The following is a 25,065-nucleotide window of genomic DNA, read 5'->3' on the forward strand; positions in this document are numbered from 1 at the left end:
CACAAGTTAGAGAAAAATCAAAGATCTTTTTCCATCAAAAGGGCATAGACCTGTTATATAGCTTTGGAAATGGATTTTAAATTAACCTATAAAATAGGTAGTAAATATCTGCAGGAAACGAGAATAATAAGAGTGTGTTGTCTTGAAAGTTCCTGTGAGGAGTACATTTCCTCAAGGTTGCTGGCCTCTCTCCCTCTAGCTGCTCCTGACTCGGACGATGTTGCTCTCTACGTCGGGATCGTCATAGCCGTGATCGTGTGCCTGGCTATTTCCGTGGTCGTGGCCCTGTTTGTCTATCGCAAGAACCACCGTGACTTCGAGTCAGATATCATCGACTCCTCGGCACTGAACGGAGGATTTCAGCCCGTTAACATCAAGGCTGCAAGGCAAGGTTAGTTGTCATTTCACTCCATGTTGACCAGCTCAAGGAGATGCTATGAGGTTGTGGTCTCTTGGGCTGCATGAATGATAATTGCTGGATGCTTGTCAGCACCTCATGAAAGGGGGAAAGGTGATACCCATTTGTTTCTGATGGTCAAGTGCTCAAAACCCACGTTGGCATTTTTCAGATGTGCTCAAGAGTATAAAGCAGAGGAATTTAACTTCTGAAGAGAGAGCGTGAATGCAAGAGTGAAACGCAGAGGCACTTACGGAAATACAGGTCCAGCTCAAGTTTAAATCAAAAGCAAAGCTCTGACAGAAACAACGGAGGCAGGATTCATCACAGGAGTGATATTGCAGTACAATAATTCTATCACATCTTCCTCCTCTTTGTTTTACTAATAGCTTTTTTTACTGTGCCCTGTCTCAACAGGCATAAATAGTAGTTTAGGAAGTGCTGTACTTTCAATACTCAATATAGAAGAAGTTGCAGTGGAACATCATTTAATAATGAGCATTTTTATCACTGGTGCATAACAGCTTGATTATTTCCATACTTCATTGGCCACAGAAAAAACCACTCTTTAGTGCTGGCTCTTTCAAGACCCATGTTTAGGCTCTGGAGTTCCTCTTTTTTTCCCCAGCATGTGTACAAAAAGAATAAATCAAAGTGGGAGTTAAGATGACAAGAGAGATGTCATGTGGAAGATAAGCAGAAGTGCCGTTTTCTTTGCTGGAGATACTTTTAAAACAAATCTCCAAAAAGTGCAATGCAGGTACTAATCCCCCACTGTGGAGAGTCATGGTCACAGTTACTTCATAGATTTGTTCTGTGTTTTGTTTCAGGATTGCTATTGTTAGGCCAATTAGATAATTGGTTAATGATTCTCACTTAGCATTTAGGGAGGGACTGTTAGTTAATAAAACTAGATCTACTGAGTATGGAAAGCATCTTGCCCTGAAGGTAAGCATGTTGTGCTGGAAATTTGAGTGCAGCCTGAAAAACTGATCCCATTAAAAATCCTTAGAGCTGTAATTTTCAATGACAATTAGGTTTCATAGCAGCTTGGGCAATAGAAGCCCTGGGAGTTTGGGGCAGAAATGCATGGAAAAGGAGACCAAGGTCAGTCTGCCAGGAGTTTGCCTATTTTAACCTTTGGTGTGAAATGCAGAGTGCAGATGCAAATCCGAATCATTACCCAGAAGAAAGCCATCAGAATAGAGAAGTAATCTGGTTCTTCCTTCTTATCTCCAATGTAGACCTCCTGGCGGTGCCACCAGACCTCACTTCTGCTGCAGCCATGTACAGGGGTCCTGTTTATGCCTTGCACGATGTCTCTGATAAAATCCCAATGACCAATTCTCCGATCCTGGACCCACTGCCCAACCTGAAAATCAAGGTTTATAACACCTCTGGTGCAGTCACCCCCCAGGATGACCTCTCTGACTTCTCCTCAAAGCTGTCCCCACAGATTACACAGTCTCTCCTGGAGAATGAGACCCTGAACGTGAAAAACCAGAGCCTTGCTCGGCAGACAGACCCATCGTGCACTGCATTTGGGACCTTCAACTCTCTAGGAGGTCACCTAGTAATTCCCAATTCAGGTAAGTGCTAGCCATGTTGGCTTCAAGGCTCAGTTTTTTGGTGTTCTTGAGTTAGCTTGCTTTTATGCAGGAAAAAGCAGGGTCACTCCTGGGACTCTGCCTTTTCTTTGTTCAGAACAAACAGATGTTTCCCCCCTGCCCAATTCATGTCCACCAAAGTACTTCAAGTGTTCTTTTCCCAAAGTCCTGGCCACCTTTTTAACAGAGCTCTTCGCCATTTTTTGAGATATGTGAGGCTTCAGAGCTTTTCTGTGTGAAGCAAGATTTAGCATCCTTGACCTTTTCCTTTCACGCAGCTCTAGAAAAGAGACTGCAAGCCAGAAAGCCTCAATCTTGTCGTCACACATAAAAAGGACAAATTAATTAAAAAACAAATCAGTTGTTCCACTTCCAATTTGTTGCAGACTGTGTGGTATTGATGTAGGACAGCAGAATACTAATTTTTGGAAGGCTTTTTTCCTGCACACATTACACGCCCAAAGAAAATAAAGCCCAAGAGTGTCTTTTCTATATTTCTCTCCTTGACATATATTTAGTTGACTTATTTTACAACTAGGAATGAATGGGACCAAGCTGCGAGTGTAATTGCAAAGTAGTGCTCATTCTTTCTCATATGGTGGGAGGCCAGGCCGCCAGACCCTCTGCAAGCCCCTCAGGCACCAGGAGGCAGTTTCAGAGCTTCCAGGATGCTCTTGAGCAACCTTGGGAGTGCTTGGCTCTCACAGACAGATTTTTAGGAGAGCTGTACTGCTGTTTGATTCCTAAATGAAGTGTTAACCTTCAAAGGTAATTCAGCACCTAGATGTTTCCATGGGTTTGGCATGCCAATGAAGAGCAACATTAACATCTGAAGTGGGGTCAAATCAAATGCATGGAACCCCGGATGTGGGGGATATGCAGGTTATGCAGTGGCCAGGAGTCCCCCTGCCCGGTTTCTCTGGAGCTCTAAGTCCAGATAGGACCACAGTACATGAGACCACAACTCCCTGATGAGATAGTTCAAGGTCTCACAGCTTTTCTGCCTTCCTCCTTTACATCTGGTGGCCAGCTCTTGGCCATTTTACAGCACAGTGTCCTGACCGAGGAGATAGTGCTTGTCTCTACCTTGTCTACCTTTCTCTCTTGCTCCTTTGCTGCGTCTTTTCTTGTTTGTTGATGCTGTGGAGAAAGCAAAATGCCCAGGTGGCCTGGGACCTTTGTCCTGGTTTGGTCCTTCCAGGACACAGTCCCAGACTGCTCAAGAAGCAGCCAAAAGTGGCCAGTGAGCAGTAGCCCTCATCTCTGAGCTGCTGTGGAACAGGGGGCAAAAGAGCCTGAGTGAAAGCTGAATTACTTAAAGAAATCTGGTGCTGACTAATGTTGAAAAGTCATGCTGTACGATCCTGGATTCCACGTTTCTCTGAATAGAAGCTGAAGGTAGATATTAATACTCAGGTTTTTTTATGCCATGGTGGTGCACAATGTCAGCAAAGTCTATTAGTCACTTTTAATTCACTTATATTAATATCAGTTTGTAAAGAAGAAAATGGTTCTAGATTGCTGTAATCTCTTCAAAATGATTAAAATAAGTTTTGTAAAATATATCAATTTGTCTACCTCTACCGTGTATGCCTCTACGCTGCTTCTAGGTGTATGTATATCCTCTTAGTGTTCCTTTATGTATATCCTCCCTGTTACAGCTGAGAACATACACAGGTGAGGCTATAACAAGGCTGTATGGAAACAAGTGTCATGCATTCAGGGAAAAAGCTGTCCTAGATAATCCCTCGCCTTCAAAGCCACATATGGGACTTACTCCATGCACACCAATACATAGGAGGGCATCAGTGTAACCAAACCACGTATGCCAAAGCAGGGCCACACAAAGTTTCTATAAAGCCTGTCTTGTGCATATGTATATATGTAAATAATCTGCCTGTAGGTTTCTTTTCAGCTATGTAGTAGTAACTGTACTAAAATCCTTGCCACCGATTCCCAGTTAATCCACGTCTGCAAAGTCAGCTGGCTGAGATGTGTCCAGCAGAGTGAAATAGCTGGTTCGTGTACTGTGTTTGCCATGTGAAGAGAGGGCCCTCAGGTTTCTGGGGACTCACTAGCTGTATTTCTGAAACTGCAGTAATGTAAGAACACTGGTTTGTAATCAAGTGTGTGGCTAATCATCACTGAAAAGAGCACAGAGCATATTTGTCCACATTTTTTTCAAGGTCGGATACCTGAATTTTGAGCCACTCTACAGGACTAGGCACATTCAAAATACCAAGAAGCCAAATTTTGCCTCCCTAGTAGTCTAATTAGAAAATGAGTGCACTAAAAGACAGGATGCGAGTCACAGAAGCCATCTTTCAGGAAACAACTGGTTCTTGTTGCTTCCTGGGACAATGCTGCACTGCCTTTCTTTCCTGATTTTAATTAAGTAAGAATTGCCTAGGGAGAGATGTCCCGTTACAGCTGTTGGAAGTTTTAGTCGGAGTTGTTCATTTTCCCATCATTTTACAAGGTAAGCAGCGGCGTAACCATCTGTCTGCTCTTTAAATAAAATAGAATAAAATGAAAGGGAAGAAAATCCTCTTCTCTGCTCCCCTATTTCAGTGCTGATGCACAAGTGGAATAAGAACAGAGAGGCTGACTGCTGGAGAGACCAGGGTTGCTGTAAATACTTTTACTCATGAGTTGCTGAGGTCATTGAGAGGCTGCTGGTGAGGTTGGGTGAAAATCTGGCATCACAGACTTCATTCTCTGCCTCTCCTGTCACTCCTCTTCACAGACCCACTTGCCTTTTTTCCTCCATTTTAACTTCCATGTCTCTTCTGTTCTGCAGGAGTGAGCTTGCTGATCCCAGCAGGGGCCGTTCCACAAGGGAGAGTCTATGAAATGTATGTGACAGTTCACAGGAAGGAGAACATGAGGTAAAAATCTGCCTTTATTTGTGTGTGCATTGAGAGAGAGGGGAAATGCAGTAACTAAAGACCTGTGGTAATGTGCTTATGCAAAGCCAGCTGTGTTGAAGCTCTTTGCTGACTTGGAGCTAAACGCGAGCATAATCGAGGATAAACTTAGCCACAAAACCAGCTCAGACTTTGGCTTTTCTAACCAAGAGATACACTCTGCAGCAAGCCCTCTGGCTGGGGGGATGCTGAATCATAGCCAGAAGCGAGGAAAATGTCCCAGCATGAGTTTGGTGCAACAGAGAAGGTGTGAGGTAATCTCTTAATAAAAGAGAAATAAAGGAAAAGGAGTCAGAGGAGGAAGGTGACAAATGGGCTCAGCAGAGGGGCGAGTGCCTGAGCACCTGCCTTGGAAATATCTCCTGTTATAATAAATAATGAATTTTTAGTTTCCCCTTCATGGGCTTGGCGAGTCCATGCAGTGAAGAGGATGGAGCCAGAGCCTTTGGTGTCCTTCATCCCTCCTTGCTCCAAGATAGAAGTAAGCAGCAGTTGTCCTGCTTAGCCCCAGGCATGGCACAGCAAGGGCCACCCAGAGCCAGTGTTGGGATAACCCCCGTTGTCCTCACCTGTTATCTGCATGTGTGGCCAATTCATACTCTAGATCTTAATACCCACTTAGTCATCTGGTAGCTCTGGCATAAAAAAAGGTGTTTCTGAAAAGGCCAAGATGCCATTTGAAGCAGTTTAGGAAAATGTAATGAAGAGAAAGGTGAGATCTTAGTCTGCAGAATGTATTCCTGCACAAAGGCTGAATGGCAACTGGGAATCTAAGCAATCATTACACGGTACTTTGCCTCTTTCCCCTCCTCATAGCTAGATACATTTTTTGGCTCAGCCCCTTAATGGCTTTTATTATGAGCTAAGCCACAGCTGTTTATACACTGTGTGATATTGAACACTATTCTTTAGCTTGGTAGTCTTTTACCCATGCTAAAATAATCTGCTTAAAGAAATAATAAGTAACCCTCCCACCATCCTTTTGCATACATTATTCATGGCCTGCTCTTTGTAAATAGCTAATTGCAGCTACAGAAAAAGTGTTTCTGTTCATATCTAATATCGATTGAATTCCTATTACTTTTGGCAGTGTTTTAAAGACACTTAAAAACAGCATTGAAAAAGGACTCTTTACTGCAGAAGGGAAAAAAAGATTAAAATCAGAGGACATCCCCTGTTATTCAACATGCCTCCAAATCTCCCTCTTTAAAATATCTAATTCTTCCAAAAATTTTATTTCATTCCTAGGAGGAGCTGTATGTGCAATTATTTTCATTCAAGCCAGTTGTGGAGGGAATCCCTCCCTCCTTATGCATGCAGCTGTGGACAACCAGTGTCACATGGTAGTCTGATTTATTTTCTTCGAGGGTCATAAAGCCTTCTCTGCCTGCTTTGTGATAGCTGTTACTCAGCAGGTCACACTGGGGATAAAAGGATAGGTTAACCTGTACTGGGAAAAGCCTGCTTGGAGCTGTGCCATCGGCAAAACTGGGCGAGTGTGCTGAAGTGCACCTGCAAAAGTGAATGGAAAAGTGTGAACCCTCTCTTACAATGAAGATTTTGAGAAGTGCTTTCTGTCCTGAGGAGAAGAGAGAGAGGGCTGCCTTGGCCATGGGGCAGCAGGGCTCATCCCATTGTGGTGGTCATTGCTTCCTGGGTGCACAGACTCCAGCTGCTTATTTGATTTATGGAAGTTTTTCAGCCCCCCTCCAGGTTCTTCATGCTCATGGAAACCAACCACTCCTAGGACATTTAAAATGGAGCTCATTGGGTGTTGTCTAGGTCACTTGGATCTGAATATTCACTGGCCTTAAACACTGTAAGACTGTAAGGTCCTCCCCTGTTACCTGCTCCCTTTCCCCAGGTGTCTAGGAGCGGAAAGGAGTGGGTGGCCCTCAGCACCCAGCTGTAACGGTCCCCTGCTGCAGGACTGTGCTGCCAGACACTTCAGTTGCTGTAGCAGAGCTGCAGCTCAGGCAGAGCCTCTTTTTCTGCCTGTATGGGCCACAGATGTTGCTTCATATAATTGGAGTCATATGGGTACCACAAGGTAGTGTGCAGGGTAATTATTTTTTAAATCCGCTGCTGCAGTCTTACAGCACTCCAGCAGAGAGTGATAGTCCACAGCAAGGACTAGCTGCAGACGTTTGCTTTTTTGGCCAAGTGGTAACTGGAGTGTGTTTAGTAAACCCTGTGAGACCCTGTATTTATTTTCATGTGCACTGTGTAAATGCATACGGGTTGAAAAGTCCTGTTGTGTGTTGACGTAGCTTAGAAGGGGACACATAGGAAACTATAAAATGGGTGTTATAATCAGAAATGAAGGCAGGCTCTTTTTCTTGATGTACAACCACCACCGAGGCAAGAATGTGGTCCCTGTAGTGCTACCCTAAATAGAACCAGCGCAGCAACAGAGAGGTTCACCATCACAGCTCACATATCTCCAGCAACATAAGATTTAGCTCGCACTTCGCTTGTAGAAATATGAAACGACTTCTGAACACTCAAGCTGAAACAAGAAACCTGTTATCCCTCAGCATCCTGCAAATTCCCCTTTTCTTTTCCTTCCTTTGTTTTCCTAATACATTTCCCCAAGTAGTGTCTGGAACCTGTAGTACAGAAATTTGACAGACTCCACAACCCAGTAATATCACTCTTTGTGTTCCCTTGCAGATTGGTTAGGAGAGCTTTCCTATAGATGCTCTATTTATTCCATTTCATATCCATCAAAGCATGTGAGAGCAGGAGAGTCACCCTAAAGGCATCATCCTTCTGCAGTGAATTGGGGTTCTGATGGCTTGCAATAACCACCACTTGGAGGCAGTTGCTTTCTCTTAGTGTGTCAGCGTGCTTGGGCCACAGTGGGTTTTCTCTTTTCCTAGAATAACACTCCAGCAGAGTGGTTTTTCTGCTCCCACACTGCAATCTCATCCTCCTTCTGCCTCTCGTTTGGGGCAGGATGGATGACAAGCAGCTACAGGGCTCTGGCACACGAAAAGAAATGGCTACAGTGAGGAAAAGATATCTATGTATATAATGTGTGTGTTTGTACACATATGGGGGGGTGTGTGTATATGTATATATATGTAAAACTGAAAAAATTACATGCCTGTGAAAATATTTTACACCTCTTAGGCAGGTTTCTGTCTTGAAGCTCATTGACTTTTTCAGTGATGATCAGATGTTCTCTCCCTTAACCTGGGGAAGTATCATCAACTTTCAGATTTGCAAGAAGGGGTGCCTTCTTGAGCTGCGGTTTCACCTATAAAATAAACATGCTGTTGTGACCAGTACTTGGCAAGAGCCTGTTCCTCTGAGCATCTGTGAGAGCCTAGGTCTTACACGACTCAGGATTAAATAGCACGAGTATAAACCTCTAACCTTCGGGATTGTCTTGGCTGCCTGGGTTTAAAGAACAAATTCAGCTGTGAGCTAAATTAGTGGAGCTGTGTGCTTCCTTTGGAAACATCTGGCACTGGTCAGTGCTAGACGAGGTCTGCGTCTTGATGGACCACTGGTTTGATGTTGTATGGCAGTTCCTGTGTTCTCGCGTGGACCCCTGCCGAGCTTGCACAGCTTTAGGTGGAGCTGCTCTTGCATACTCTAATCAGAGGCAAGAGCTGCACTAAATATGTCACAGTGAAGGACGCTCCTGAGTAATCCATCACACAGGAGATGGTGCAAATGAGAGCGGATGTCGCTGTGCCCACAGAATGTGACAACCATGAAGAACAGAGCAAGCAGCGTTCCTGAAGATCTTGGTGGAAGACAAACATAAATTGTGCAACTTCCAAATTAGCTACCTTAAAAGAGAGAAGGGTTGGGTGAGCATTGTCAGGATTTCAATCAGTGGCTTCAGAGTGTATGTTTAGACTCTATTTTAAAGTCACACAGCTGATCAATGAGTTTGATCCAAGGAGCAACACTGCCTTTTTCACCAGTAAACTCTAAGCTTAGTGATGTGAAATAAAAGAAATTAAAGTCTTTCGGATCTTGTTTCTCCACCTTCAGTTGCATAAACAAAATTACTTTGCAACTCCAGAAGACAGTTTCATGAAGTGCCAGTCATTCTAATTGAAAAGTTCGAAATAAAAAAAGACCAGAGCAGGAGCAAAAGGGGAGGAAACCTTTTCAGATAATTTTCCTTTTAAAGACAGACAGACAGAAAAACCAGAGTCAGTCGAGAATATTAAGTTTGAAACTTTAGAAAGAACACATGTTAAAAATAAATCCCTAACAATGAAAGGAGGAATAAAATGACTTTCCGCCAACTTTTGGCTAAGGGAATAGAAGGGTTGCCATCTGTTGCTATGAGTTAGCCATTGCTCTCTCCCTGCTCTGTCCTGTGCTTCCTGAGGTTCTGTGATTGCCTGCAACATCTACACACGGTGCCAGGGAGCACAGTGTGGACCCACTGAGGAGCAGAGATTTCTCTAGTTGTGCTCACGTCTGCTGTCAGACAGCTACCTTAATGAATGTGGTCTGGCTTATTACAGGGAGACAGTTTCAAATGAGTAATCCCATTAAAAAACCAAAAATTTGATTGTGAAGGGACCAGACACAGTGAATAAAAGTTTGTTTGCTTTTATTTGAAAGTTGGCTCTTCTTGATAAGCATTGCAGGATAGGACAATATCTAAAAGTATCTGAACACCCATCAGTTACCATCAGTGACGTTTAATAGAAATGCTAAACAGGGGATTGAGTTTTAGTCAGTCGAGTCTTTGTAAAACAAAACCATCTCTTTTGCCTACAGGGAGGTGATTTCAGAGTCATACTAGCACAGCTGACAGTCCAATCCTATCTAATTAGTAGCCCCAAGACTGCTGCAAGCCTGAAGTGAAGCACATAGATAGGGTTTTTTGGGGGTTTGGGATTCTTTTTTGGATAACAGCCTAGAAGTAGGTCCTGGCCCACAGTTTTGAAGATACTCTCAGATCTTTCTGCTTTAGAGGAGATAACTCCCTTCCTCTGTATGCTCCCTGTGTCTGTGTTTGTGCTGGATCTCCTGTGATCTACAACACAGAAATCACAATACTCAGTCGTGACGGGCACTCAGCTAGGCCAGAATCCTGGCTTTGCTGGTGCTGCATCACCTCTCCAGGAGAAGACAGAAAACTGCTCGTAATGAATGACTACAAAATAACCTGTCTTCGGGGGAATTTGTTGTTTACTAATCCCATCAATTAGTGTTGGGTTTATGCCTTGAAGCAGAAAGATTAATATCTCTTGTATAATATGTCTTGTCTCCTACATCTGTTTCTGTTCTCATTAGCTATAGTAAGGCATAATCCTTTTGTTTTAAAATGGAAATGAGAACAGTGAGAAGTCAGAAAAGATCTGTCAAGAGATTTTTGTTCCTTTTTCCTGTCAGTTGCCATAGGGCACCTCTCTGCTGTATGTGCCGTTGTGTGGTTTAGCCTCATTCCTCTGGGTTTCAGGTGTTTATTTCCAAGATCTTGCTTTGGTCCCTGGACACCCCGCTACCTGCAGTCACGTTAGAGCTGGATAGGGAAGGGAATATCAGCTCAGCGTGCTCTGACATGCCTTGTCCCATACCGCCCCAGAAATCAGATTTGCTTTTTGCCACTGTGTCACATTACAAGTTGATGCCTGCTGTGTTGCAGTAAGCTCACCTGAGATCTTTTTCACTTTTATTGCTTTTCTTTGCTACAAAATAGCTATGTCTGAAACTTGTTTTGCTCTGGAAGTGCAAGCTGCTGTACAATTAGTAGGATTTTATTTCCTATACATATTTTAACCCTCTCTGGATCTTTTACATTATTTTCTGGCTCTCATTGTTACTTGCAATAATTCCTTATTTATTGTTATCTGTAAATTTAATGATTGTTTTGCTCTTTACCTTGTCTTCCACATTGTGATTAGAATACCTGACCTCACAATCGTCAGGGGGAGGTTTAGCATTGACTTCAACAGAGCTGGGATTTTGCCTATTCAGTGATACTGACCCCTGAAGAACTTCTCTGCGACTCAGTTTTTAAAGGCTTATCTGCATGAGATGGATGGTGGAGAGGCACTAGGACATGAAATGTTCAATGACTTTGGCATGCCAGACTCAGATGTGTGTCTGGTTGGCAAATGGGGACTGCAAAGTCAAGCACCCCCTCAACTGGCCCATTTTTCTGCTCTTCACTCATCAGCATGTCCTGTACCATAAGTACCCAGGTCAGGAGCATGCATTGCTCATCCGTTTGGCAATAAATGTCATAAGTCTGGTGACAAAGATGCTGTTTACCATCTTGGGAAAAAAAATCTACTATGCTTTGCTATTTTTTGCACATCCTTTGTATGCTTGAATCCACTTCCCATCTCAGTTGCTGACTGCACAGTCTGGAGTGCCTCCTGACTTCGTGTTCTGCATCATCTTTTATACTTGTGCTAATCAGATATAAAATGTTGTGGCACAGAATCATGCCCTCCATCAGAGTCCTAAAATTTAAAAGCTAACAAAATTTTGTCATGGAGCAGTGACTGCACTTAATTTTACTTCCAGACAACTTTAGGCTGTATGATTTATCAGTACCCTGTTATTTTAATGACCTTTTGGCTTTTTTTAACTGCATGCATCAATGCTCAGATTCTTGTTGATTTTAACTCATTTTTCAGCTGAAAGACATTGTATGAATTTTTTTACAGCCATCAGGGTATATTCCCTCCTATATTCTTTTTGACTACTAGTTTTGTAATTCGGTCCAAAAACTTATGATGACTTGTATTTTTTTTTCTTCTTTCTTCATGGGTAAGTAGTCTTTTAAATGAAGTTAGGTTAACCGGGTGGTTAAGACTATAGCTTGTCATATACTGTAGCTTTCCAGACAAATATTGTAATTTGGAAAGATTTTTCTCATAAGACATAAAGTTTTTTGAAATAACTTGTATTAGACTGTAGGAGAATGTTCAAATATCCATTGCTGCATAAGGTAGATGACCATTAAAACTCACCGCCACTCTCAATGCTTTTAAGCTTCTTGTTGCTTCTTATGAAAAAAAAAATCAAATAAATCAGTCTGAAAAAGAAGCAAAATTGTAGTCAAAAACTTCCCAATGACTTCTTCAGTTCAGTCTTGCAAGAAGTGATCTCTGATCTTTTCAGTCTGAATCCAGAGATCCCTACAGCGTGCAAGAGCAGCTGGACTAGGTACTCTATCTGCCAGTGTTTCGTTTCTTTTATGTAGTGTCTGTTAGGCTAAAATAACCGGCATAATACATGATAGCTGTCCAGATTGTTGTATTGTACATCTTTTTTGAAAGGCAGCTACCGCAGCTATTTTTTTCCAGTCCACGGCTTTTCAGAAACAATTGTAAAGTCATTTAGTAAAGTCATCAGTTAATTTCCACAGATGCACATCATCTGGATTTACTGATTTGCAGAGATTTTATTTTTTCCATGCTGGACCTTTTTTTTTACCATTAAAACTCACCGCCACTCTCAATGCTTTTAAGCTTCTTGTTGCTTCTTATGAAAAAAAAAATCAAATAAATCAGTCTGAAAAAGAAGCAAAATTGTAGTCAAAAACTTCCCAATGACTTCTTCAGTTCAGTCTTGCAAGAAGTGATCTCTGATCTTTTCAGTCTGAATCCAGAGATCCCTACAGCGTGCAAGAGCAGCTGGACTAGGTACTCTATCTGCCAGTGTTTCGTTTCTTTTATGTAGTGTCTGTTAGGCTAAAATAACCGGCATAATACATGATAGCTGTCCAGCTTGTTTTATTGTATATCTTTTTTGAAAGGCAGCTACTGCAGCTGTTTTTTTCCAGTCCACGGCTTTTCAGAAACAATTGTAAAGTCATTTAGTAAAGTCATCAGTTAATTTCCACAGATGCACATCATCTGGATTTACTGATTTGCAGAGATTTTATTTTTTCCATGCTGGACCTTTTTTTTTCCTTCTCAAATGTTATAAAATTCTCCCACAACATTTGTAGCAACAATAGACACTTTTCAAATGTGCCTTCATCCCCCTTTGAAAAAGGATTTTTCAAAAGTTTCTCTTTCATATTCTGTGGGATTGATGGATCATTCAGGGAGAATTAAGGTGGACAGAATTAGGATATGGCCTCTTACTTTGAAAATGTTATCTAAGCTTACAACTATTTTTTTTGCTCTTTATTTTGGTAGAGGCAAAGACTTGCAGAAGTAAACAGTATTTCATGTTGTCTCAACCAACTCCATTAAAACTGATCTAGTTATGAATACAAGCATTTGTAAATGCAACAAGGGACTGAACCCTTAGCCAGAGTGGAAGATGAAAGGTCCCACGGGCAGGTCTGGCGTTTAAGTGTAGATCACATCGAACACTTTTAATCTCCTGCTCGCTAGTTTCTGGATCATGAATTTGTCCTCTGCATTATTTAGGGAGCCAGCTGATGAGGCACGTTCAGCTGTATTTGTCATACACCAGATGTCGGGATAGTTAAAATCACTCATGCTTCCTCTGATTTTAAGCTCCTCAGCAGTTGGTCTGGGATAGTTTACACATGCACACACTCGCTCACATTATCATTTGCAAACTACGCTGTATGCATTCTATCCTAAGTATTTATGATTTCTCATATCACCCATTCTCATGACTGGCAGCAAGTGCACTGGTCAATAATCCTGTTTTTAACTGAACAGCTCTGGTTTATCACTAGAAATCTCAGCTTTTGTGAGTGTGTTTTGCCCTCTGCACTATTCCTTACCATCCCTTCGCCCTTTCTCCCCTCCCGCCAGTGACACCTGCTTCCCACAGGCATATTTTCAGTAGCCATTCTAGTAGATTTGAATGCCCTTTAAGTAAAATGGAGTGTCACTGGGTTTGGTGATGGCTCTGAACTCAAGCCTCACGTCTCAGATGTGCTGTGCGCCACTTATGGGGTTTCAGCCATGCTCATTAGTTCATTCACTTCCTCTGTTTTCAATTTTCTCTGTCCAGACAGTAAATAATTCTGACACGTGGTGCTTACAAGAGCCACTGTTCATTTTTGTACACTGCTAAACAACTGCCAAATGCAGCAGTGACCACATTTCAGCAGTGGGTGAAATGAAGCATCTACATACGGCCTGCAAGGATCCTTCAGAGTGGAGGGTGTTCAGCAAATGTGGTCTATAATTTGCTGCCACCTAAACCTGTATTTTGACAAATGAGTGCTATTTGAAAAAAAAAAAACAAACCCAACATCATTGGATATGGAAAAAGGCAAAACAAACCCACCCATTCTTTCTTTGCACAAACTTTGCATTTTCAGAGAAGTATTTTTTATTTTTACATACCCAAATGTAGCTGTTTGCTTTTTTTTCAACTCACTCAACGTGTCCATCTTTCTGTCCCTTCCTCAGGCCCCCTGTAGAAGACAGCCAGACCCTGCTGACACCAGTGGTGAGCTGCGGCCCCCCAGAAGCCCTGCTGACCCGGCCTGTCATTTTAACTATGCACCACTGCGCAGAACCCAACACGGAGGACTGGCAGATCCAGCTGAAGCACCAGGCTGCCCAGGGGCCATGGGAGGTGAGGCTTGGAGCTCGCAGGGCTCTCTGCGAATCCTTCAGCTGCGTTTCCAAGCCAGGATGCCTGTATTTTGGGTTTTCCATGTGAGATGCAAGGCTGCTACAAGCAGACAGGAGTGCCCTTCAACACCAAGTATCTAAGCTGCCCAGTGACCATGCAGAGATGCTGTCTTGAAACAGTTTGCCGCCTCCTAGTTCTGGCTATTTTCCATGAAACAGCCTTTGTCACAGGATTTTGGCACTTGAGCTTTGGTTGTGACAGGTTATGGTGCCAGAGTTATGGGGACAGAGGGAAGAGAAAAGGCAAAATGAATAACAATAGCTGAAAATAATTTCTGACTTGAGTCTACAAATAAGGAAATGTTTTTTACAGCATAGTTTTCACTCTCCTGGTTTATGGGCTATTTTCAAGAAAGTTAAAATAATACTGCAAGTGATCTCCTGCTTCAGCACCCAGACATCGTCCAGCTTAACAAAACATATATGCCTTATCTTTATTTTCTTTTTCCCTCCTAAGATGTTGGTGGAGCATCCTTGTGATTCAGTTCATACATCCAGGACCCAGCTCTGTACCCACATTGCTGGGCAGTGCAGGCCTGCTGGGAGCCTGGGGGTGGTTCCTGGCCAGCGGGGCACCAAGCAGGGTGGCAGAAGGATCCCCCACTCTAACTGGAGCATGAAGTGATGCTCTCAGCAAGGCTGGGCCATCCTGGCAGAGCCCTCCTCTCCATCCCTGTATTCCTAGGTGCCTGCTGCCACCAGTTTGGTCTCACATAATTAATTTGGCAAAGGTGCTTTCTCCTACTGGTAGAGTTAATGAGGGCAGGGTGGCTCTTGGAGGCAGTTGGGCTGACAGCAGCAAGAGCACTGTGTCCTGCATTGCCTTCAAAAAGGCTCTCGCATTTGTCCCCTTGCCTGGGGCACCGGCTTTTCCTCACACTGGGAGGGAGCGTGCGGTGAACACGGGTCTGTCTCGCTAACTAATCTGCACCCCACTGCCCTGACTTTTGGCACTACACATATGTTCCTTATTTGTGTCTGTCTGCTACTGGCACCTCTTCATTTTCTCCCCGTTCTCCTCCTGCCCTTGATGGAGCGGGTGCTCCACTGGCTGTGCACGCACCCTGGAGCCAGCGCAGCCTCCGCAGCGTCCATAGGGTCCCTGGCCATCACACGGACATCTTCTTCCTCCAGGCAATTCTGGAGCAGCTTCTCTGAGCTAAGACCTACGCACACATACACACACACACACACACACGCATGCACATCCCTGCAGCATCACTTGGGCCCAGCACGTCCAGCCAGAGCCAGTTGGTGGCATGGCCATAGGGAGTGCAGTCAGCACTGCAGCACCTTGCCCCTTCAGAAGGACTGTGCCACCTCTGCAGTTGTGGCACATTTGCCTTTCCTGACACTAGAGGTTCCAAGCTTAATGCCAAATTTCAGCTCCTCACCTGCCAGATGTGTGCATTGTGCTGCAGACCTGCAGGCAGCGGGGATGAAGCATATGAGTTGTGCCGAGCATTGTGTGGCGCCTGGTGGGTTTGCAGGAGGTGCCCATCATCCGCTGCTGCCTTTCTTTGCTTCTGCTCTCTCTCAAAGCCATGCAAAGCACCTTGTGTTGCGTGCAGGATATTACATGCAGAGTTGAATGGGGAAATGAGCAGGGGAGCTGTTTTCCTCTATGCACAAAGTGAGTGTCTGCATTCGAGCTGTGTGTGTGTATTTTTTTTCTTCACCCTGCAGTCTCGTCATATAGGATTATTCCAACGAAGCAGCAGGTGATGTTTCATGTAGATGTGGCATTTGGCCATCGTAGAGGTTACTTCCCTTCCTTGAGTTTTTATAACTCCTTATTGTTATGGTTAGGAAGTGAAGGGAGGCTATTTATTCAACATGCTTGTGACTGCTGATGTTGAATCATGGTCACCAAATGTTCAGTTCTGCAATATCTTTTTCAGTAAAGTATTGGTGATATTTTCATTATTTGCCTAACTCAGCACAGGGCTTTAAAAGCTACTGCAGGGCCCTAGAGGAAAGAACTGCAAGTCTTAGGGGAGTAAGGACAGGAGGCAGTTTCGACCACCATTGCCACCACCAGCACCCCAGAGAAATCTCCCACTCCCTGTGCCTATGTGGGAGAAAAGCTGGAAGCAAGAATTTTAAATCTAGATTAATCCAAGGTGCAAGCAGCAAGGACTTTGTGCATCATCCAGGCTTGAAAGGGGCATTATTGTCTCAAAGGAGAGCAGCTCTGAGGGGTCAGTAGCTCTAACTTGGCCTTTTTCTCCCTCAGGATGTGGTGGTTGTTGGGGAGGAAAACTTCACCACACCATGCTACATCCAGCTGGACCCGGAGGCCTGCCATATCCTGACAGAAACCCTCAGCACGTATGCCTTGGTGGGACAGTCCATCACCAAAGCAGCAGCCAAGCGTCTCAAACTGGCCATCTTTGGACCGCTGTCCTGCTCGTCGCTGGAGTACAGCATCCGGGTCTACTGCCTCGATGACACGCAGGATGCCCTAAAGGTGCTTGTTGCTCTCTCGCTCGTGTTCCCTCTCACAGGACTGCAGTGACTTGACCCTCTGCTCCATGTATTCCTGCTCTCTGGGTTATTTTTCTGATTAGGGGAGCTTGACAACAAGCTGCTGTTTTACAGTTTAACCCCACACATGCTATAAATTGTCCTTTGCATAGGGATCTCGCGCTATTTTGCACCCACCAGTCTTTTTTCCTTTGTTTACCTGTATAATATCCTAAACCCTAAGATTTTTGCATCATTAAAAGGCCATAAGGTACACAGGGCTTCATTCGTTATTCATGTATTTTTAATGCTAAGTGCCAGCTCCCCAGAGATGGGGAAACATATAAATGCTTCTTTGTAAATAGTTGATAATGATGAAAGAAGCTTCTGGGCTGTTAATCACTGCCTGCTTTCATACTGCTTTATTACACCTCTTCGCATGCAGCTTTTTGTGTTGGGAATTCACAACTAGAATAAACCAAAGCCGTTGCTGTCTCTAACTGCGTAACCTTACTCTCACTGCGTAATTCTGGCATGCACACAAACACACACTTGCGACATACAGATGAGCAGATAAATAACCATGCTTGCTATTTCTCTTTATAAATACCTGTATTTAGATGACATCTATAATAGATGCACTTATGAAATATGTAGCTCCAACTGCATGGGTAGGAATGGAGGTTATTAAAAGGTGGGTTTCTTTCTTTCATTGTAGCCAGTGCAACTTCCCAAATGCCTCTGCAGCAAAACGAGTTCAAAGCCTGACTCTCAGCAGAGTGGAGCTGTATATACTTTGTTTCCTCAGCTCTACATGGGAATTATGGAATTATTGGAATTCAAGCCCCCATATGCTGTCTGGGAGATGGTTGTGTTTTTCAGAGCAGTGTCTTCCATAGCTGCAAATGGCACACTTCATTTTCCTCCCAAATACTATCTGATATCATGACCTTCCTGCCTAGACTTTACTGGTAGGATACTCTTTTGCTATATGTAAGAAAGGCAGTGAAGTATAAGGGCTGAAACAGGCATTTTGTGACTTCAGCATGGTTTTGTCTGTGCAGGGCCTGGGAGTTTGGCCTCCATCAATGCGTTGGTGTTATCAGGATTTTAGAAACAATTGTTTTCCCCGGTTGTATTTCTCTTTTGTTTTTCCTCTTTGAAAAAAAGTGAAAAGGATCTTTTGTAGTCATCAAGCTTCAAAAGTCCTGATGGTTTTATGCCTGTGCCGCATAATACAATTTTCCACGGGTTTGTCGAGGCCTGAGGTAATAATAAGTGACTCGGAGGTGCCTGGGACAGGCAGCTAATGCAGTCAGAGCTGGGGGAATCCAATTAGGTGTTACTCAAGAGCTGGCGGTGTGTTTCTAATAGACTGTGGGGAGCACTGCGAGGTAAAGTTAATCTGATTCGGTGCGACAGCAGAAGGGATCAGGAGGGGCGTTGAGCAGCACAGAGGGGCCATCTTTCACCTGAGAAGCTGCAGGCAGCAGTTGGGGGCAGAGCAGGCCAGTTCTTGGGCTTCTGCTGCAGGTGGACCCCAAAGCAAGGTTGTAATTTGGTAAGGAAAGAAGAGTAAAGTTGGGTGGCCGCTCTTATGCTCATATCTTCTGCTTTTTTGCAGCAAATTATGTGTGTGTTAGTTTTCTTCTTTTTTGAAGCATCTACTCCAAGACTGAAGGCCACCCGTGAAATTCAAGTCCTCAGAAGGTGGTTTATGGAAGGACAGGCACATGTACTTGCTGGCCACAAGCTCTTAGGAGCACATCAACTGCATGTTTCTGGAAATGAAAGGTGTGGAAAAAGAGAAGTTTTAATAAAAACAAACCTAGCTTCCTTTTATTTCCAGAAACAAAGCGTGCATGCAGGGCTGGGCCAGCAGGTCCTGAGTGTAAAAGTAATTTGGAGAAGGTAGGAAAGCTGTAGGCAGCAAGCAAGGAACCAGCTGCACCATCTCGGTGTCTCGGGGCTGGCTGCTCCAGGCAAGGCACAGCAAAGGGGAGGGAAGAGCAGCGTGAGCTGTTCCCAGGTTGGGATGTCTGAGGTTTGGAAGAGCCTTTGTAGGGGATTATGTGCTTATTTTCACAGAATCACAGAATCACAGAATTTTACAACTAGGAATGAGCATGCCATATGCTGAATGTGTCCTAACAGCCACCAAAGGAAGACAAGCAGTTGCGGTATAAAACACAATGCGGTATTTATCCAGCAGGTTTTTCCCTCTCATCATGCAGAGTAAGCGCTCACTGCCGGTGCCTGCAGTAGAGTAGGGAAGTGTAATGATTTGTCACCAATAAGGGCTTGGTTACTGTGGAAGCGGCTTGGCGGGGTTCCTGCAGGCTGTGGAGCAGTGGACTCCTGCAGCGTCCTCTGCCCCGTAGAATCCAGAGCCACCTGGGTAGGACGCTCACAAAAATGCTTTCTGGGGAAGGGTGAGGGTAGCAACAACATTGAGCGCTGGCCTCTTTTTTTTAAGGCTGATTTTTGCACTTAGAGGGGGATGCCTGAAATAGTCTGCTGTAAAAAAAAAGAGTAATAATACGATAGCTATAAAGAAATCCAGCTGCTTTATCTTCATCTGTTTATTCGTGTATGGCTTTGACATTGAGCTATGTGAGCTGTGTGTGGCAGCATTGCAGGGGCTGAGCAGCCTCGCACACCAGGGGCGAGTGAATGATTTCAGTTTGTAGCAGGGTGGCATCCCCCAGCCTGCCTCATGCTGCACGGTAGCTGTCCTCCAAAAGAAAGGAAAAAAAAGCATAACAGGCATGTGATTTTGGTTATTTAATGTATGTTTTTCCCTCTAACGGAGAAAGGCAATGGCTTACACTAATTGCTGTTGCTTGCTTCTGCCCCACTGATGAGTAAATCCTTTCCAAATACAGGTTGTGTTTGTTCTGGTGGCACTGATGATGGAGGCTCCTTCTCCTAGGCAGGGCATAAGGGCTTAAGTCCCAGCTCACAGAGGTGGTGAGATGCGATGGGGAGGGTGGCCAGAGCCACCTCGGCATGGAGCGAGCAACACACAGCTCAGGTTTCGGCTCGGGAGGGCATAGAGGTGCCAGACAGCAGAATGAGTACCTCCCTAAATAAAATGCCATATAGCTAGAGGCAGCCTGCAGGTCTGAAGGGCCATGGGAGTCATGGCTCTGAATTAATTCTGAATTAATTAGCTGAGCGGCATGGGAGAAGCGTGGGTTGCTTGGTGTCCTCTAGTTGGAGCATGTAGAGGGGCTACAGTGACCAAGGGCAGTTACCAAAAGTAGGGTATTGAAACTGGACACCCAAATCTGGTGGGTGGCCTGGTGTAGCATCACACCGCAGTGTTTATGCCCCCCTCCCCACAGGCAGGAGCAGTCGTGTGGTCCCTGCGCCCTCGTGCCTGAGAGATGGCATCTGCAATTGGCTCACGCGGTGCCACAAGTCATCTCCTGGGCCTTCCAGGGAGGTAATTTGGACATAATGAAGATCTATAGTAATCAGATAATTACTATCGATTGCTCTTTAGACATCTTGACGAGGTAATTAGGGGGCACTGGAAAGAAGCTGGAACTGATTCATTGGCATAACCTTAATCTAAAAGGTTTCCTGATTTTGTTTCTTTTCCTCTAATGGCTGATAAACAAACATCGTTTTAGCTTCAGTATCTGCCAGGTGCTGGGCTTGCCAGAGACAGGGACTTTTCTTGTATGCTAACTAGATCCTGAACATGATCAAGAGTAGCTTGTTTTGTGCTTAGCTAAAACGGATGCTCCTTTATTTGTCCTGGGGTAGCATCCTGGTTTCGTGTGCCCGCAAACCCCTTGAGCGTGCTCACTCGGTGCGTGATTGGCTTTGGCAGCATGAGAAAGATTGGTTGGTTGGCTTTTGTAATTTAATATGACTGAGTTTGGCTGTGTTGGTTTCTAATGAGGCTCATGTAGTATGTACTTGTTTGTTCCATGTAGGCTGCCATTAGGCTCTTTGTAGGCAATGGTCCACTGTGGTCTCATTAGTTACAGGGACACATTTATTTTTAGCTGCAGATAATGACCAGGCTCTTGGCTTTCCAGCTTTTAATTACAAGATCATTTCAGTAACCCTGAACCTATGTATTAATATGTACAAAATGCTCCATCACAGTGTCTTGCATTGTTTTGATACCATCCTGTCAGTCTCAGAATAGGCATCTGTTATCACCTCTACTGCTCTGTCATGGAGGAGGTCATAAGCTGAAGGACCAGGCATATGCGCAGTTCCCGTATCAGCAGAACCTATGCAAACAAGAGCTTCCAAAAAGCAAACTAGTAAAGCTACCATTAGATGGCCATTTTGGTGATCAGTAGAGCAGACTGATATATTTCCATATTCAAACAGTGCCTGTATGCAAAGTCTTTGTGTGCAATATAATTGCATGCAATTAGGTTTTCTGCTTATAGGACATGTCAGATAACGGTGTGTCTCCCAAAGGAGGCATGGGTGCCTGCATCCCTGCTGGGCTGCTGCTGTGTGATGAGAGTTGTACTCAGGTGCACCAGTGCAATTCAGTTTCACAGGGAAACACAACTGCATTTTTCCTGTATTACACAAGTTACAACATCTACAGTAGTTGATTTTGAGGAATCAGAAGGCCAGTGTGCTGTCTTAATGAAACCTGACCGCTTTCTTCTTGTTATCTATAGGAGGTCCTCCAGCTCGAGCGGCAGATGGGTGGGCAGCTTTTGGAAGAGCCCAAAGCTTTGCATTTTAAGGGAAGCACCCACAACCTCCGCCTGTCCATTCATGACATTGCCCACTCTCTTTGGAAGAGCAAACTGCTGGCTAAATACCAGGTGAGCATCGCAAACCATTCATGTTGGATCCTAGCAGTGAGGCTTAGAGAAATACAGTGACATGCAGCAGTGTCTGAAAAACACCATGTGCCAGACTGCAGTCTTGTGGACAGTTTTTTCCCTGGGCCATTTGCAGTGACAGTAGCATGGAGCCTGTGGTCTCTGGCCATGTAGCACCCGTGCCCTGGTCCCTCAGCCCTTCCTGACTCTACTTTCTCTGCCTCCCTCCTGCAGGAGATTCCTTTTTACCACATCTGGAGCGGGTGCCAGAGGAACCTGCACTGCACCTTCACGCTGGAAAGGTTCAGCCTGAATACCCAGGAGCTGGTGTGCAAACTCTGTGTGCGGCAGGTTGAAGGGGAAGGGCAGATCTTCCAGCTCAACTGCTCCATCTCAGAGGTAAATGGCATTGGTTCACTTCTCTGTCTGACTTCAGGGAGAGATAAGGAGGTATAGCTTTTCCCGTTGCTACCTGTTTAGTTTTCCCATTTTCCTCCTGGTTGCTGGGATGAACTTAGGGATGGATTAGTCATTGCTTTGTATCTCCTGTTGCATTCTCCCTTAGTTTCTCTGATCTGGAAGGAAGCATCCCTCCTGGTTGCAACAGACTTTTCTCCTCAGATTTTGCTATTACTACAAGTCCTGACTATTATCTTTTGACAATTTTTCTTTTGGTGGCTGACATTTTCCAGTAGAAGAATGACCATAAGTTTTGGAACATCTTTGCTGATGCTACATAGCACCTGCAGAGTTTTTGCTTCTTGGGGGAGCCAAGCTGACGTGTTCAGGTGTGAAGTGACATTGACTTCAGTGAACGTGCTGGTGGCTTTCGTGCCTGATACTGTCAGCAGCTATGAAGAGCAGGCTCTCAGGCAGCAATTGCTGCTGGCTGACTTGGGGAAGGGCTGGGGGACCACAGTCAAAAGTTACTTATGCTGTAGGGCCCTGATGGTGTGCGCCATTGCCCATAACATCTGCTTGGTTATTGGGTGTAAAGTTACATATTCATATGGGGACTACACAGCATTAAAGACAGATGGTAAAACAAGTATCATAAACAATTATTGTAATAAGTGCTGCATTGAGGTAATCTCTAATTTAACCTCGCAGAGAAGAGAAAGAACTGAGAGGAACTTTAATGAAATGCAAGTATACACTATAATCATCTTCAGCTGCTTGTGTGTAATAGGGCTTGGTAATGGATTCAGAGGGAACAGGATAATGTTCTTGTCTTGTGCTGTGATCCCATCCATCAGGGATGAATAGAGGGAGACAACAATACCGCTTCTATCAAAGCTGCCTGCTGCAAAATTGTTCCTCGTGGTTGACACGTAGTGATGTTCCTGAACCCAAGTGAGGGACAGGAGAACCTTGGGCTGCTAAGGGCTGGCATACAAGCTTGTGTCAACCTTGTTACTAGAAAAAGCCCTAAAACTCAGCTGGTTTGATGACAAGATTTACCTGAAGTTGTAATAACAGCAATGTGTATGCCTCTGTAGGCATAAGAGAAAGTGATTGGTTTGATAAAGACACCAGACTGGACCTCAGGAAACCTTAGCTGTGGTTCCTCACACTTTCTTCTGGTAACTTCTGGGTGGTGGGCTTGAGGGAGCTGCTGGGAAGGGGTTCCTGCCAGCCAAGCCAGGAAAGCCCTGTTCTGCCCTAATAGCAGCAATTGGCTGTGAAATGTGTCAAAGTGCCTGATCTTCCATTATTTCTAGTAAGTGATTAAGTAAGCTGGGCTCAGTTTTGTCCAGCCATAGTAATCTTAACCCTCAATAAAACCCAAACTGCTATCTACCCAAAGTTGGTTATAAATATTTCTTTTTCAGCTGACTAACATAAACACTTGGTTAGCAGAGGGCTGCTCCCCTGTAATGCAAGTAAAAGCACTGCATCTCAGAGGAGACACTTCTACATTTGTCTCTGCACTCAGTAAAAAAAACGGCTGTTGTTTTTCCCTTTCTTTCCAACCTCAGGAACCTACTGGCATCGATTATCCTGCCATGGACTCAGCAAGCACCATCACCACCATAGTAGGGCCCAGCGCCTTCAGCATCCCCCTCCCGATACGGCAGAAGCTGTGCAGCAGCCTGGACGCGCCCCAGACCAGGGGCCACGACTGGAGGATGCTGGCCCACAAGCTGAAACTGGACAGGTCAGTGGGGCTGCCTATGTGTGGTTGGGCAGCAAAGCCCCCAGGAGGGACGTGCATAAGGGTCCTGGTGAAAGGACCTCACCTGCTGCGGACTGGGCAGACTGTACAGGGGATGAGCACCTTGACAGCACTGGGAATGGGTTGTAATCGTATGAGTTCAGGTAGCCTTCATGCAGCTCCAAAAAAACCCCATGTTTCCTTTTGGCTTGTTGCAGATACCTAAATTATTTTGCTACGAAATCGAGTCCCACTGGCGTGATCCTGGATCTCTGGGAAGCCCAGAATTTCCCTGACGGCAACCTGAGCATGCTGGCGGCAGTTCTTGAAGAAATGGGAAGACATGAGACCGTCGTTTCTTTGGCAGCAGAAGGAAATTACTGATGCAGCCTTGGTGTGAACAGGAAGGACAGACACAGGGAGCGGTAGTGCTCTGTTATTACAAACAAGAATTGAAACGAAAACCCAGACCAATGAGCTACACAAGAGACGTTTCAGAGAAGCAAGCCAACAAACAAACAAAAACCAGCCCTGACCTTCACACGTGCTCTCCTTGTACATTATCACAGGATCTGAAAGAATTCATGCAAAGTTGTACCTTGAAAATATAAATCAACCTAATGTTCCTCTCGGCTTGGCTGTACACTGCTTGGTACAGGATTTTACAGTTTCCTAGGAAACGCTTTTTATTGCTATCCAGATATATGGATAAACTTTCTTAACAATCCCAGTTTCTATGGATGTTGTTTACATCAAATTCTGGACAGGGGTAAGGAGACTGTCCATGGCTCTTTATATTTTTTTGTTTAAAGCCATTCTAGACAAGGCTATGGACGGTTGGTTGTGGCTATTTCAGCTTATTGGTTTCTGGTGAATTCAGATTTTTGGCTACAATTCTGCACATCGATTGTCTCACAATGATCCTCCTGTCATTGTTCTGTTTCCTAGACCGACTTGTAAAGAAAACAAAACAAACAAAAAAACCAAGAAAATCAGAGTTTGAGGTGTGCATCTGGAAAGCAGGTACTCTGGGTGCTAAGCAGGAACACACGTAAGGTCCCCTTCCTTCCCCGAGGCAGTGCCACTGAGCCTGTGTGGAGAACAGCTGTAGCACAGCAGGGAACGTAGGATCAGAG

At 44.5% G+C, this 25,065-nt stretch overlaps 1 protein-coding gene across 1 annotated transcript in view; it reads left to right on the forward strand.

Moving 5' to 3' along the window:
• The window catches only part of UNC5C (unc-5 homolog C (C. elegans)), an 87,397-nt gene extending 62,606 nt beyond the window's left edge, over positions 1 to 24,791 (forward strand). Inside the window, exons 9-17 of the mRNA XM_010193765.1 lie at positions 200 to 391; positions 1,642 to 1,986; positions 4,805 to 4,892; positions 14,270 to 14,438; positions 16,734 to 16,967; positions 21,625 to 21,774; positions 22,009 to 22,173; positions 23,754 to 23,932; positions 24,148 to 24,791. Coding sequence (XP_010192067.1) covers positions 200 to 391; positions 1,642 to 1,986; positions 4,805 to 4,892; positions 14,270 to 14,438; positions 16,734 to 16,967; positions 21,625 to 21,774; positions 22,009 to 22,173; positions 23,754 to 23,932; positions 24,148 to 24,313 — 1,688 coding nt within the window. The 3' untranslated portion in view covers positions 24,314 to 24,791. The remainder of the gene's footprint in view (positions 1 to 199; positions 392 to 1,641; positions 1,987 to 4,804; positions 4,893 to 14,269; positions 14,439 to 16,733; positions 16,968 to 21,624; positions 21,775 to 22,008; positions 22,174 to 23,753; positions 23,933 to 24,147) is intronic.
• Positions 24,792 to 25,065: the final 274 nt, after the last annotated feature.

Source organism: Mesitornis unicolor, unplaced genomic scaffold (genome assembly GCF_000695765.1).
Source record: "Mesitornis unicolor isolate BGI_N332 unplaced genomic scaffold, ASM69576v1 scaffold221, whole genome shotgun sequence".
NCBI classification, from domain to species: domain Eukaryota; kingdom Metazoa; phylum Chordata; class Aves; order Mesitornithiformes; family Mesitornithidae; genus Mesitornis; species Mesitornis unicolor.